General features: G+C 35.6%; 1 protein-coding gene across 1 annotated transcript in view; it reads right to left on the reverse strand.

Annotated features, from left to right (window-relative positions):
* Positions 1–15,268, reverse strand: part of LOC149797069 (uncharacterized) — a 243,610-nt gene that overhangs the window by 67,329 nt on the left and 161,013 nt on the right. Inside the window, exons 10-11 of the mRNA XM_089961743.1 lie at positions 5,557–5,782; positions 2,622–4,150 (exon numbers count right to left, since the gene is read on the reverse strand). Of these exons, the coding sequence (XP_089817869.1) occupies positions 2,622–4,150; positions 5,557–5,782 (1,755 nt within the window). The remainder of the gene's footprint in view (positions 1–2,621; positions 4,151–5,556; positions 5,783–15,268) is intronic.

The following is a 15,268-nucleotide window of genomic DNA, read 5'->3' on the forward strand; positions in this document are numbered from 1 at the left end:
ATCAACTGTGTGGGAATCTGGTGGCAGAAGGTGACAGAAAGTATTCTTCATTTAAGGCAAATTAAAAAATGATTATAAAAATGCACAAGGCATCTAGAGCTGTTGGACATAACCATCAACAGTCACCATCTGCTTCAACCTCAGACCAGATACTGAAATTCACTATCTGGAGCTATCTAAAGGACTCACGGTACTAATTCAGTTCCCATAGTAAACATTTGCAAGCACCATGATATTAAAATTTCAATAACTTAAAATTTTGAGTGCTCATGATCAAACCTATATTTATCAATTGAGATGAAACCTGGATGTCAGCTTCTGTGTTGAGGAAAGGATATGAGCCGCGGCATTTTCTGAACCTGCATGTGTTTGAAACATGTGCTTTCAATTCTGCGCCAAAGACTCAGGTGCTAATTTTAGTAATGAGTGTTCCAAACTCAACACTTTAAAGGACTGAAATTCCATTAATAAAACAATGTCTCTATGTTTTTTTCTCACTTATAACTAGGATAAGCTCTCAAAAGATTCTTTTTCCTAAAACATAACTTACATTATTAACCAATCCTGGTCAGCTAAACCCATATATATTCTATTTTATGTTCACCCATTTCCAGGCTGGTTCCCATTTTTCCATATCATATTCCTCGTCATACTGCATATACATCTGTTCTTATGTCATACTTTATATATCTTTCCTCATGTTACACTGTATAAACATCTATCCTCATGCTATACTATAAAGACACATTCTGCTGCCATTTCATTTACGCCTGTTAAAAAATACTCTTAATGATGCAATTATAAAGTTTTCTAGATAGAGTAACTATATTTTAATTTGTGCAATATTCATTTATCTTGAGCCACCTGAAAACGGTCCGGTAAAAATGTATACATCTGCATTTGACATGAAGTCCTGGCTTAAAAGTCCTCCATTTTTTTTGCCTAATCAACCCAGACACTGAAGAGCTACAACTCAGACACTGAAGAGCCAAAGCTATCTCTCAAAAGATTTCATTTCTCAATCTCATCTTGTCAGAGGGGTGAAATCAATATTAGCTGAGGGACATTAGCCAATAAATAAAGATTTTAAGTGTTCAATGGCCTGAAGCTTAGATTGGAATCGTTTTAGGGCAAATAATACATTTTGAATAACAATGGTTTTCTGCAGTTCTAGTTATCACACACTGTACAGCATTACAATACTGGCAAACACGTGCAAGTTCCACTAATACTGTGTCTATTAAGATAATATCTTCAAAAAGTGCAAATAATCAAGTTTTCCTCGCTAAACTGGCAACATCTTAACCTTCTTTAACTCCAGAGAAACCAGGATGAAGTTTCTTTTCTTCCATTTCTTTTCATACAAAATGTTACATTATTACCAAATATATTAATGTTTCAATAAACAAGTTTTGAAAAATATGAATCCAACAGATATTATTATTATCTTTTCAGTAATATTCACAGGACATTAATTATTTGGGTCTATCAAAGCTAATATTTTCCCTCAATATAGTTACAAGAGTTTTCTGGGTCAAATGATCAACTACTGAAATCAAGTTTACAACTGACATGTTTCATGAAGACAGTTGTTGTTGTTGTTGTTGTTGTTGTGGGCTTTAACGCCATTTTTCAGCACGATAGGCTATACATGGCGGCCAGTATTAATGGTGGAGGAAGAACCCGGAAAACCCCGGAAAGAACCACCGACCCACGAGAAGCTATGGCAAGCTTTCTCACATGCCCACATTGGCTGAATCTTAGACTCGAACCGCCGCAGACAAAGGTGAGATGGCAGTGATCCGTAACGAACAGCGCTTTAGACCACTCGGCCACTCATGAAGACAGGTTAAGTTTTATGTTAACTTTAAGTCGGAAAGTTTTTCTTGTGTTGACCGAGGCCTGTGGTTTGCATATCTGAAACAGGGTGGTCTAAGGCATGCACCTTTACAGATCACAGGCATGTCATCTCCGTCAATACGAGTTAAAAGTCTCTGCTCTGCCATAGCAGGTAGGTGAGAAAGCTTGCTTAGTAGCTTCCCATGGGTCTGTGACTCTTCCTCAGCTAAATATACTTATCACCATGTATAGCCAATCATGTGCTGAAAAATGGTGTCACTCAAAAAAACAAATATATTTTGTGTAAATCATGAATGTTCAGTTTGTTGGCATATTGTTTCAGGCTACCAAATATATACCTGTAAACCAAGTGTTGGTGAAAGATGGCATCAGTCTGTTGCATGTTGATGGAAATGAATACAGAAACCTGAGCATAAATTTTGCTTTAACCTTTGAAAATACTGTACCTGAATATAACCAACAGCCAGATAAGGTCTGTACCATTAATAAAAATAAAATTTGAAGATAGAGTTTTGTGTGGAATTCTGGCAGAACTTTTAGGCCATATCCATTTGTCTCCAATGGCAAAAAATTATGTCAAAAACTAACTAGATTACTACTAAAAATTTGACATTTTTCTATGAGAGGACACAACACTGCCCAATGACATGTGGCTGCATGCAAATCATAAGCATCTGCTTCCTGCAAATGAAGAAGCAAACACAAAACACAACCAATATAGTCAACCCACACCATGAATTTGAACAACACAAAATACGCACTCTTTCTCTGGGATCTCCTCTCCTGAAAACTTCAGTGGGGATCTGGACGGTTCAGACTTTCTCCTCTTTGCATCTTCATGTCTGTTTATATCTAGTTTGCGTTTTTCATGAAGCCTTTCTTTTGCTGGTGATGAATGAATTTTTGGAGGTGAGAAATGAGATACTGTTTCCACAGATGCAAAGTTTACATGAGAATCTCTGAGTGGTGAAATAGGTTCAGTATTAAAGCTCTCCTTGAGAGAATATTCCAAAAGAGATTTCTCAACCTCCTCCACCTTATTCTCCACCTCTTCTTCCTCATCCCTTAATTGTCCCTCCTCCATATCTGAACACACAGAATCTGATGATGAATCTGAAGATGATGATGAATCTGATGATGATGATGAAGACAAATCCACCTTTGTGGGTGAATTTGGAGTTGGAGTGGGAGATTTTATCCCCTCAATGTTTACGTTTTGGAGAAGACTTTCTATCAATTCACGATTTAAGTGCACTATTATAGACGGCTTCTTATCTGGTGGTCTTTTAAACACACTATCAAGTCCATCATGTGGAATAGGAGACAATAAGTTAAATGAATTAGCAGTGGAAGTAAAAATATCATCTATACTCTCATTTTTTGATAAAGACCCAGATAAATCCAACTGGTCCTTTTGTTGTGAACTATTTATATCACATTCTTTGGGTTCCCACTGCCTCGTTTCCTTAACATACACTGGCAGTGGGGAGAGTTTACTTATAAAGGGTGATTCCATACTTTTACTGAAGATTTCTTGAATACTCGAGTCTGCTTCCTCACTTTGATCATCTTTTCTATCATTTCCATCCCCTTTCTTCATCTTCCTCTCCTCCTCCACCTCCTCACTACTATCACTTGAGACACTACTATTTTTTGCCCGTGGAATACATTTCGTAGCAAAAACAGCTGTCTGCAGTTCTGACTTAGTGACTACCGCTGGTTTCTCCTCTGCACTGTCTGAGGAGGAAGAATCAGAATCAACAATTTCTTTTGACAAGATTCGTTTTGGGCTTTTATTCCCTTTTTTCATTCGATTTGTTCTTGGAGTACGACTCCCTTTTTCTAGTTTGTCTTTGTTCAATTCCTTTGTTGGAGCTGAACCGTTTTTACTTGAGAGAGGTGTACATTTTGGAGAAACATATTGGTTATTTACAGAACTGGATTTTTCTTTAAGCATTTTTTCCGATGCACTGTGATTTGGTGTGTGTTTTGCTGAAGGTTTCCTGCCTGGCTTTATGGATGAATTGCTGGTTGTACTTCTGGCATCTGGAGATAATTCCACAGAACTACAAGAATTTCTGTATGTTCTTTTTGAAATGCCAAGATTGAGTGTGTCATTGGAAAGAGAGTTTCTTTCTGAGACTCTGTTGTTCTCAGTGTCCAACTTTGTGGCAATATTTGATTCACCATCTAATGGAGTCCTGGTGTCACTCAAAGGAGTTGAAAACAATGTGTTTTTGGACTTGGGAAGATACGTTATAAGGCTCCATTTAGCTTGCTGTGGTTTACCCTGAAAAAATAAAACAAATTACATGTGCATGCTTTTTATTTGTCATCAACAATGGACTGTGTGTAAACTCCTAAAAGCTAAAGTGAAGGTACTGCATATATTTCGGGGCATTCTCACTATTTAACTTAACACTCAAGTCTTTACAGAAAATAACTCAAATAGTCCTATTTCTATTAGCAGCATGATATTCAAATGGGTGAGCAATTTTTCCACAAAGCTGCAAAAAGGGAAAGATGCGCTTATGAACTACTGGCCAACAAAATTTGCAGGAATTCACAAGAAGCCCATTTCCTTGCTCCATTAATCTTCTTTAACTGCTGAGTATTAATATCTCGGATATTCTTAAGAAAATCCAACTTACAAAATATTTTAACAAATAATAATAATAATAATAATAATAATAATAATAATAATATTAATAATAATGACTTTGTATAGTGCCTAATCTTTAGAAGCTCTAAGCGCTTTACAACATTACAACAAAATAATCCTCTTATCTTACAATGTTGAATTCATCTTCTTATAACAAGTGCAAAATATTAGTGCTGTACAAAAATCTCATCATGGCCTTTGACCTTCAACCTGAAATTACTGAATTAATCTCATATACTGTCATGAAAAAACAATATGCCAAGTCTGGTTATAATCTAATGAAGAACTCTGACCAAAATGTCAACATAAACCTTGTAATTCTGAGACTCTGAAGGAAATAATTTCTGCTCATAATCATTATCCCCAGTGTAAAGAGCACTCATCAAGGGGGATCTTAAAAAATTTAATGCAAATTTTCACAATTATGTACTGTGACCATGATCCAAAGGTCAAAGGAACGAGAGTGTTGCTGAATGATCTGTTCCTGCTTCATAATATTTAATTCCCAGTATGAATACAATCCATTTTAGGGTTTAAGAAATATTTACAAATGAAAAACTGTAATTTCACTGACATGGGCTTAAATACAAATGTTCCAAGCCAGGCAATACTGGGACCAGAGGTTATGTCTGTTTTATACAGGTGGCCAATTTAATAATTTTTCAGAATAGCATAGCATTTACTGCAGTTTAATGGCACATCAGCACAATCCAGGCAACATGGTGCTTAGCATGTACTAGTTAGCTAGAATGGTTATGGCAAAAATCTTGCCAAATCTGATAAAAAGTAAACATGGAACTTGAGACAAAAAATAAAATGTAAAGCTGCTACAAATACATTTAAAGGGCAGGACTGGGCATGCCAGCTCTAATGCAAATCCACAATTTTCTGCTTTCATCACATTACTGAGCACCTGTCATCACTGTGCAGCATCTAAAAATACCTCAAACTTTAATAAGTTCATGGACCTTGCTATTCATACCCGCTGATGCAACACTGATCAAGCTGAGTATTAAGGACAGTTTTAAGTTTACCTCTGGGGGTGAGGGAGGAGACAGTGTTGTGGCAACCAAAAATGGTGAGGCAGGTTTTACTTTCTCCTCCCTTTTATTCTCTTCCCTCTTTTCTTCTTCTTCTTCTTCTTCATCGTCATCATCATCATCATCATCATCTGATGTGGGACTGTCTGAATCCGACCCACTTGCAGAGCTGCTGTCAGACTCACCACTTGAACTTTCACTGCTGTCTGACATCTTCTTCCTGAAATAGAAATTTATCACTTGCACACTGAAGCTACTATCACAGTCGCTGACAACTACTTTAAGCATTTCAAACTGAAACTCACACAGGTAAATATATATACAGAATTAAGTGGAAATACATTCTAAATTAATGACCATTTTCAAGCACCTTGCTGGGTTGTACTAATCTTCTCAACATTTTTCCTCAGATTGAGATTCTACATTAACCTGCCCCTGAAACTTCTGACCATATTGGGATTTTTGCAAAGTGGCTGAAAATTTTAAGAATGAAAAATAACTGCCTTGTTTTTTAAAAGTCAATACTGAGGAAGTTATTTCTTGTAAACAACTGGCAGGTGTCCAATTTCACTCACCTGACTGATATGTGCCTAAGAACCAAATGCAACAGCGGCTGGCCAAGAAATATGCATATCACAGAATGCTTTGTGTGAAAATATTTTTTCTAAATGCTGTCAATTGCAAATGTTATGGAAAGACAGTCTCAAAACTTCTCTACCTTTTTTTATCTCATCCATATCTGAAAGCTCACCAACATCATTTGTCCAAAAAGTAGAAGGTTCTATTGGGGTTTTGGTAGGGGGGAGCTTGTTTGAAGGTTTTTCTATTTTTGGTAATGGTGGCCATTAATAATTTAATAAAAGTTCAGTATCATTTGTATCAGTCTTTAAGACATTTCTGACAGGAAGTATTCCATCATATTTGTTACATTTAGATGGGCGATTTTCGATAAGTCAGTTAATGTTTTTCTGTTGTTAGTAATGACTGCCATATTTTGGTGGTGCATTGTATCATTTGTACAAATACGTCATCTTCATGCTATGATACTTACTATCAAATTTCATTGAATTCTGTGTAGTAGTTTTCAAGAAATCATTTCAAGACTTTTCTATTTTTAGTAATGGTGGCCATGTTTGATGGTGTATTGGCATCTTTTAAACAAATTTGAAAACCATTTTCGGTAAAGATGTTCTCTGCTGAGTTTAGTTGAAACTGATGAATTTGGCTTCACAAATTGAAAATGGCATATCTTCATGGATGCATAATGGATGATGTACAACAGATGCAGTCACACCATTAAAGCGCATCTGATTTTTACTGCCAGGCAAGTGGGGTGAAAAAAATATAAAAAACAAAAAAAGATTTAAAAACTTCAACACATTATTATGTAATTTTAAACCTTGATATCTGCTGATAGTTTGCTGACAAATTCTTCATTGAAAATAAAACAAAAAAGATGTAAGTGAAATCTCAATTTGAGGAAAGAAATTTAATGTTTAGTGAATCTGGAGTCTGGACCCACAAAACAATGAAGAGTAAAAAATTATTAGTAAAAATAATCCTTTGAGAACTTATCCTATTTGTAGCTGAGAAAAATTGAGACAATGTTTTATTAATGAAATTTTAACCCTTTTACAGACTTGCCTTGGAAAACCCATTGCTAAAATTATTAAGGTACCCGATCTTTAAGGTATAGAATTGAAAACTTTTCAAACATCTCCATCAAAAATATGCCATGTTTTCTCAACAAAGAGGCTTGCATCAAGGATGACTCTGTACCAAGAAAAATAGGTTTGATTATGAGCAGCCAGGAATTGTTGAATTTTTAATATCATAATGCTTCAATAGGTTTACCATAAGAGCTGAATTAGTACCATGTGTGTGTGTGTGTGTGTGTGATTGGGAATTTAAGTAACTTTAATTATTTCCACGTGTTTTGAAAGTGATCCAATCAGAATGCTCATTCTATTATCATAGGTATCTAGTTGGGAATTATAGCAGTCTCTGAACCTTTTGTACATGCTTTTATGTTGAGTCAAGGCATGTGGACATCACGGAAGTCAGCATATTAAAAAACCAAACAGATCTAGTAATAAGTTGTTTGATTTGTCAATTGATTTTGTTTGCTATGGATAGTACTGTATATACTCACTGGAGTCCAACTGCAAACTGAATAGACCCAAATCTGCCATCGTATAATGTACCAGCAGATCTGAGACAGTGTATTTTGTTAGGTGTAATCAGAAGAACAAACAACATAGACCGTAATCTGCGGATGCATTATGCTACAGCAGATCAGTATATTTGTTGTTTGCAGCTCGACTCAATTTTAAGCATGTCTCTACCGTAACTTTTTCCACAAATAGGCACTTGTTCAACCTGGCATTGCTTTGGCTAGCAACCTATGCTAAGGATCCATGCAAAATGTAGTGAACTGACTAGTAGCAATAATGCCAGTAAACATACGCACCAATTAGAAATACAATGATCACAATAACAAAGGTCTGGATATCATAAGCATCTCCTGGGACTTTTTTTAAAACCAATTGTATGTTTCTATAAAATACATGATCATGCCCAACAGGATGTATGGAGTCCAACTGCAAACTGCACATACCCAAATCTGCCCTTGTGCATGTCAGCAGATCTGTGTGCAGACAATCAACATGGACCCTAATCAGCTGGCGCAGTATGCTATGGCAGATCAGAATCATCTCTGCAGCTTAACTTGACATATAAGTGAGTATATAAGGCAAATGATGCTGGATATTAAAATGTAACATTAGCTTAATACATGATCAGTTTAAGATTACACATATCCAAGAGGCACAGGCTAGTGTCCAATGTGCGCTAACAATGGACCAGGAAAGAAAATATATATCTCTGTTTATAATGTTTATAATCAAATCCTGAAAAATGTTCAATTGATACTGATGTCACAAAACAAACTTACAACTGCTAGTAAGGCATATAAAAAAATTTGCAGCATAAACTGGTGTGATATAAAAACAAGTTAATTTTTTTATATTTCCTGATAAACACATCACAACATGCTGACAATAAAAACAAATATTTCTCAAGGATTTTCACCACAGACTCAAAAGTAATTACACAGTACTTGTAATGGGCTTTTCCAAGTCTTGACACATTGTTGAGAAGTTTATTTTCAAAAATTTAACGTAAACCTAACCTATTGTAAGATTTTCATCTCAAAATGTAAACTGTGCTTCATTCTTGACATCCACAAGCATAAAAAACTGCCATACTTGATGCTAAATCATAACTTTTACACAATTCTATCATATTTATGCTTTATATTCTACCTTGCTGCACTTCATGTTATATTTATAGGTTTGTGTGCAACTCTTCCTATTTACACTGTTTAAATTTTATTTCTTTTTGGCACCACCAAGTCACTATTATGCCGACATTCTGTTAAACACAACATACAGTTAGATGCATCCATTTTGTTAGACTCAACTCACGCTTGTCATCTACAAATTAACACCAAATGATGTGGTTCATGATACTGCCCTTATGCCCAAAACCCACCAATTCCAGGACAATTATTTTATTGCAACAGCTTGTTCAGCGCAAAGTAGTGAGGTTCCCCAACCCTTGCCACCCCATTTTTGACACTAGGACATTTATGTTGGGCGTAGGGTCAGAGTCATTTGCCAATCAAGAAGTTGGATTTGCCAACATCATGCAGTATCGGCATGGAGTAAGCCACTTACTGGAGAAAGTATCTAATACGAACACCCTTACTTCAGACCATACCTGCATGAAATCAACAGGAAGATGATTTATTTTCTCAGAAACTGCAACTATAACATTCTGTATGTCTTTCATCTGTTGACAGATGAGATGAAACTACAGTGCTGATGAAATTTTACCTACTGTTTGCATTGCTAGATAAATGGTTGCTAAATTAAATTTTATTGGCACATTGTGCATAGGAACAAGCATTATGTCATAATTTGAAAATGCATTAAGGAAGATTTAAAATGTGTGTTTAAAATAAAGGCTACCTAGAAAACACACAAGGCTCAATTCCTGCATGGTTCTTATTCAGATGATTTCATTTGACAAATACTGGCTTGTGATAGTTATGCTGACAATAATTTTTAGAGTTGTGAAGTTTAACAGATTAATGGAACTGGGAAAAGTGTTAATACCAGCAGGTGAATTTGAACCTGAAAATGGTGTTCAGTATGACTACGACAAAAATGTCAGATTGACGGCATGCTGATCAATCACCTTTCCAGCAAATGCGGAAATGGCAGAATACCAAGTAAAATTAAAATAAATTCAATTTAAAAGTAGTGGGCAATTCTCATTTCTTTTCTCAAACAATTCAGCCCTTTCGGGATCATGTGCTACAAAGCTATATTTCCCTATCAAGGTTAAGGTAAACTGAATAAAAAAGAATGAAAAAATGAAATGAAATGTTATTTTGGTCAAAATATCTCTGTCTGGTGGTTATAAAGTGAGTGCTGCATCTGATCACATGGAGCAGCCTTGTATAGCCTAAACTGATGAACAAAAATCACTGACAACTAACAGGTGGTCTATTTGAAAGTATCTTTGTTATTTTGTCATGGATGATAATGGCATATAAATAGGTGCTAAGTATATGTCTGTCTGTAATCTGCATACTGGAAATACAACCAGTTAATCAAATAAATGGGCACCACCTACCACTAACAGACCTTTTAAAGATGAAAAGGCCATCGAGTTGATATATGTATTAAAAAAAAGAAATATATCGCAGACTGTATTATAAACTGTATCAATATGCAGCACAGGTGGATCACTTTACCAAATGACATACCCTTTAAAGATGAAAAGACCATCAAGTTAAAATATGTATCAAAAATGTATCCTATCACAGACTGTGTATCATGAACTGTATCAATATGCAGCACAGGTGTATCATTTCACCCCTAAGACATACACACACTGGAGTACTTCATCAGACAATCCCTGTCTTCATAATGACTTGATAATGCAGATGAGTGAATGTGCCTAATGCATCTTAAGTTGTAATTAAAATAAACTAGACCTTGTTACAGTGTTGCTGCTAAATTCTTTGAACTGAGGGCAGATTATACAAGATCTGCTGACAGATTATATTATGACAAATCAGAGTAAACCCTTTGTTTTATCATAACTGTTAGGAACAGTACACACTCTAATCTGCCAGTGTATCATATGACACCAGATCTGGGTCAATGATGTTGTCTGCAGTTATGTGTATTTTATACTGAAGTAAATATGATAACTATCATCATGTGCAGAGTGCACTCACCTCTCAAAAGCATGATTAATGTAACTGAATCTGGATTAATGTTTCACAAGTATTCCCAATGAGTGAAACACACAACCTCCACTCCTTGATTGATAACATGTGTACACATAGCAATTACCGTATTACTCCTCCACTCTTTCTCCAACACATCACTACCAGAAATCACTGTATTAAACTCCTGAACACACTAAACTATATAGGTCTGGGAGCCAAGAAAGGAGTACAACTAGCTCACTGTGCCATAATGTTCACAAACCCTGCAAATATTGAGAATAGAACAGATGAAACAATGGGACCAAAAGCTGACAAGGCTAATTAACCTTACCCAGCAGAAATGTTGGGATATTTCAAAAGGTTTAGCTGAAATATATGCACTGCTCACTCACTAAACAGCTCCAATGAAACAAAACTACACGAATTATGCTGACATGTTTTCATTGTGCATATTATTCATGTGGAAATCAAAACAAGATACTGGGAAATAAATATCAGCAATAAGAGCTCCAAGGGTTTACCAGCTTTGCCAATCATGTCTTTGATTTGTTTACTTCCTGAATGTGTTTATAGGTGAATACTGTACATACCAGGATGTGTTAGCAATATTTGTAACTACCTTACTTCACTGTTGTAGGGTTTAACGCCCTTTTTCAGCACAAGATAGGCTATACATGGCGGCCAGTATAAATGGAGAAAAAAAAAAACCGGAAAGAACCACCGACCGATGAGAAGCTACTGGTAAGCTTTCTCACATAACCACATTGGCCGAACCTAAGTCTTGAACCCACACAGACAGGTGAGAGGTGGTAGTGATCCGTAACAGTGAGTGCTTTGGACCACTCGGCCACTCGGGGCCCCTACTCCACTGTGTGACCATCAATTAATTGATAACTTAAGTAAGAAATAATAAATAATAATATAGTAAAATAAAATTCTGCTTCATTTCTCTCTGAAAAGCCTAAAGAAAGAAATATGCATATGCAGACAAGATCTGCCTTTATCTAACTACCAATCGTATCTTTGAAACCCACCACCAACAGGGGGACTGCTTCATACACATCAATATCAACCTTCAGTATTTAATATTTTAAATCGTAACCCTGAAAAGGATCAGCCATACTGACTCCACCCTCAGCAAGTGGTCCCTCAAGACACACAGCCCTCTTCAACCAGGTTTGACCTACCCCATCCCACCACCCCACCCCGAGTCTGGGTCATGATGACAACCTTTCAGACCTCAGACTTACTGTAGAAGATATAGATAGTCCTAGCCAAGACTAAAGTCTGTCAATTCTCCTTCTAAGAAGTTAGGAACAGGCCAAAGCCAAGACTACAGTCTGCCAGAACCTCTTGCTAACAGGATGTAGGTCTGCTTGACATGTAATCATAGGTTATAACTATACTGTTTACAATAAAACAGCTCCCAGCTTTATCTACCACATTCCAGGTACTTCAATTACCAACAATAGAAAGCTGCAGCAGGTTTCAAAATCTTGCTATTAATGAGGAAGACTTTACAAAGACTTGGTGAAATCAACTCCGAGAATTACTGTATATACTCGCTTTTGAGTCCATGTGCAAACTGCACAGACCTAGATCTGCCATCACATAATGCGACAGCAGTAATCAGTAGAATAAACAAGACAGACTCTGATCTGCAAGCACATTATGCTACGGCAGATCTTGATCTTTGTTTGCTGTTTGACTCTACTTAAAAGCAAGTACATACGCTTCCACTTTTACCAAATGAAAGAGTGCAGAAGTGCATGACAAGGAAAGACAAAATTAGCTGACATTGAAATCATAAAAGATGGCACTGATAGTAAAAACATCATTCTCACTTTTAAAACCACACCATTTACACATCTTAATATTGCCATCATAAATACAAATGAGACAAAAATAAAATCTTGTAAGTAAAATTATTACCCGTAAAATATCACAAATCCACTTTTTTGAAGTGTTATTTATTTTCATTAAGATTGCTGGAAATTCATATATATGCAAAGTGATATAACCATCACCACCAAAAAACACTTTTGGGAAGTAAGATAAACTGGCATTAAGTGTTCCATGTAATACTGATATTGTAGAAAACACTGTCTTGCCTTTTAAAACTGCATTATGACAATTTTCTGCCTAATAGGTGAGACAGGAAACAATAGCAAACTGGGGTACAAACATTTGTTATCAAGTTTAGAAACCTCCCTACCTTAACTGAAAAACCTGTGCAACAGGGAAACATCTTTTTTGCCCAATTTACATGTAAATATCAAAGATGCCATTGCTACAGGTCACACAGCTACATAGGAAGGTTATTTAGTATACTCACGGTGCCTTCATCAAAGACACATGATGATAGCCGGTAAGCTGATCTGAGAGTGGTCATACTGGGCTTCAGCTTCAGAGTGTTATAATTTTCATTCAAGTTCAACTAAACACAATTAAAACATGACATGAAATTAGATGTAGTACACTAGCCTAAGACTTGTAAAATCCTTCTCACATTAGCAGTTATCATAATTTCAACTAATTGCAATTAAATTTTGAAATGTATCTGACACTATTTTGTGTGAAGGGCTAGAAGATTCAGGAGTACTAGTAAATTTCTCAGTTAACTACTCCTCTTGATAACGAAGAAAATTAAAGACTTGCAAGAAGTCTTCTGGTGAAATCCCAATGTCAATATCACTTTCTATTTTGAAGCAGTAGTGAAAAGATATTCAATATGGCTGCCATGGTGGCCATATTTGAGGCCAGATCAGCACCATTCAGGACTAGATATCACAATTAGTCTTTTGGTGTAAACAACATATTAATATGACTTTCCACTTGTTTTTGGTACTCATTAATATAATCATGACCATATCTAGCTTGCAAATGAACTGCCTTTCATTGAGGGACCCCAGTGTGCATTTGTAAATTATTGTAGAGGTCAAATATTTGTGAAATTTAATATAAACACATTAAATGAGAGATACAGAAAATTATCATAAGAAATGAGTTTATATATAATGATTAAATGTACCCAAAAAATGCCTTATTTTATTTTTTTAAGTTTTAGTGTTATCCTTCCATACTGTGAGAGACTAATTTACTTTCTATTTGTACATAACCTTGGGCAATCTTAAGTTACAGGTTATTGTTGGTTGTTTTTTTTTTTAGCAAGTCCAGTAGATAATCTTTCACACCTATTTTTCTCCATGTTTTATGTCTATATAGTGTTTACATAACTGGACAATATCAAACAAGCTAAGCTGGCACAACCTCTCTTCATTTACAAAGAAACATGTCAACCAGACATAGTAAGTTTAAAGTTTTATTAGGAACAACTTTACCATTAGACAAAAAAATAATCTGCAAATTACACCTAGTGCCTTATAAAGTTTACTTTGTTGAAGTATTTATTTAGTAGCTGAATGGATAAACAAATCAAAGACATGTATCTATATAAATATTTCAGAACTCCTATGACAGTATCTGTTTGCTCAGGGTATGTGCTGGTCAAGACAAATGCATGTGTGTGTGTGTGTGTGTGTGCACGCATATGTGTGTGTGTGATCTCTGCTACTGATCTCTACACCAACACAACTCCAGACAGAATACTTCCACCATTTGATGTATACTGCAATGTGATGAATGTGAATATGTATATGGTCAAAATATCCGACTGAGACCATGCATCCTTTGTTCCAACAATGGGGCATTTGGGGCTTTTGCTATAAAAAGCTAATTTTTCAAACAGGGGGCATAACATACAGTCACTTGAACAAAAAATGAATTATTAAAGCTGCAAGCTGTTAGATAATCACGGACTATAAGACGGTCACTGTTCATTAGTCAATGCACTATTAACTTTTGTTTCTATTACATTTGTACATTCATCTGAAATAACAAATGGATATATCAAAACTGCGTAGTCAATCAGAATTAACTTAAAGATTCAGGATTAACACATGAAACAGAGTGACAATTTGTTTTAGGGCAAAAATGATATATTCCTACAAACCACAAGGACATGTCATATAAAAAACATGATTTCTGACAACACAAATCCCGGATCTAGATGGTTGAGTTGAATATAATTTCCAGTATATCTTGTAAAAAATTAAGACAAAAACAAAATAGATTAATCTTTGTTGACACCACATTATGTTCCTGTAGCCTGTATTAATAATAAATAGTCATGCTTAATATTCATGGAAACTATCACAAAAAAGCAGTTTATACAGTCACTGAAGCGATTAAACCACAATGAATTAATCAACCACTTCGAAGAATACTTTACCGACAGGCAATAAATAGTTCAAGTAATTTTGTTTTGTTCATCCTTTTCGCACTGCTTTGTGAGAGCCTATTAGGTGAATTTGCATCGATAAAGTAGACAAGTGAACCAAT

This window comes from Sinohyriopsis cumingii, chromosome 6 (genome assembly GCF_028554795.1).
Source record: "Sinohyriopsis cumingii isolate HCF-2022 chromosome 6, ASM2855479v2, whole genome shotgun sequence".
Lineage (NCBI taxonomy): Eukaryota > Metazoa > Mollusca > Bivalvia > Unionida > Unionidae > Sinohyriopsis > Sinohyriopsis cumingii.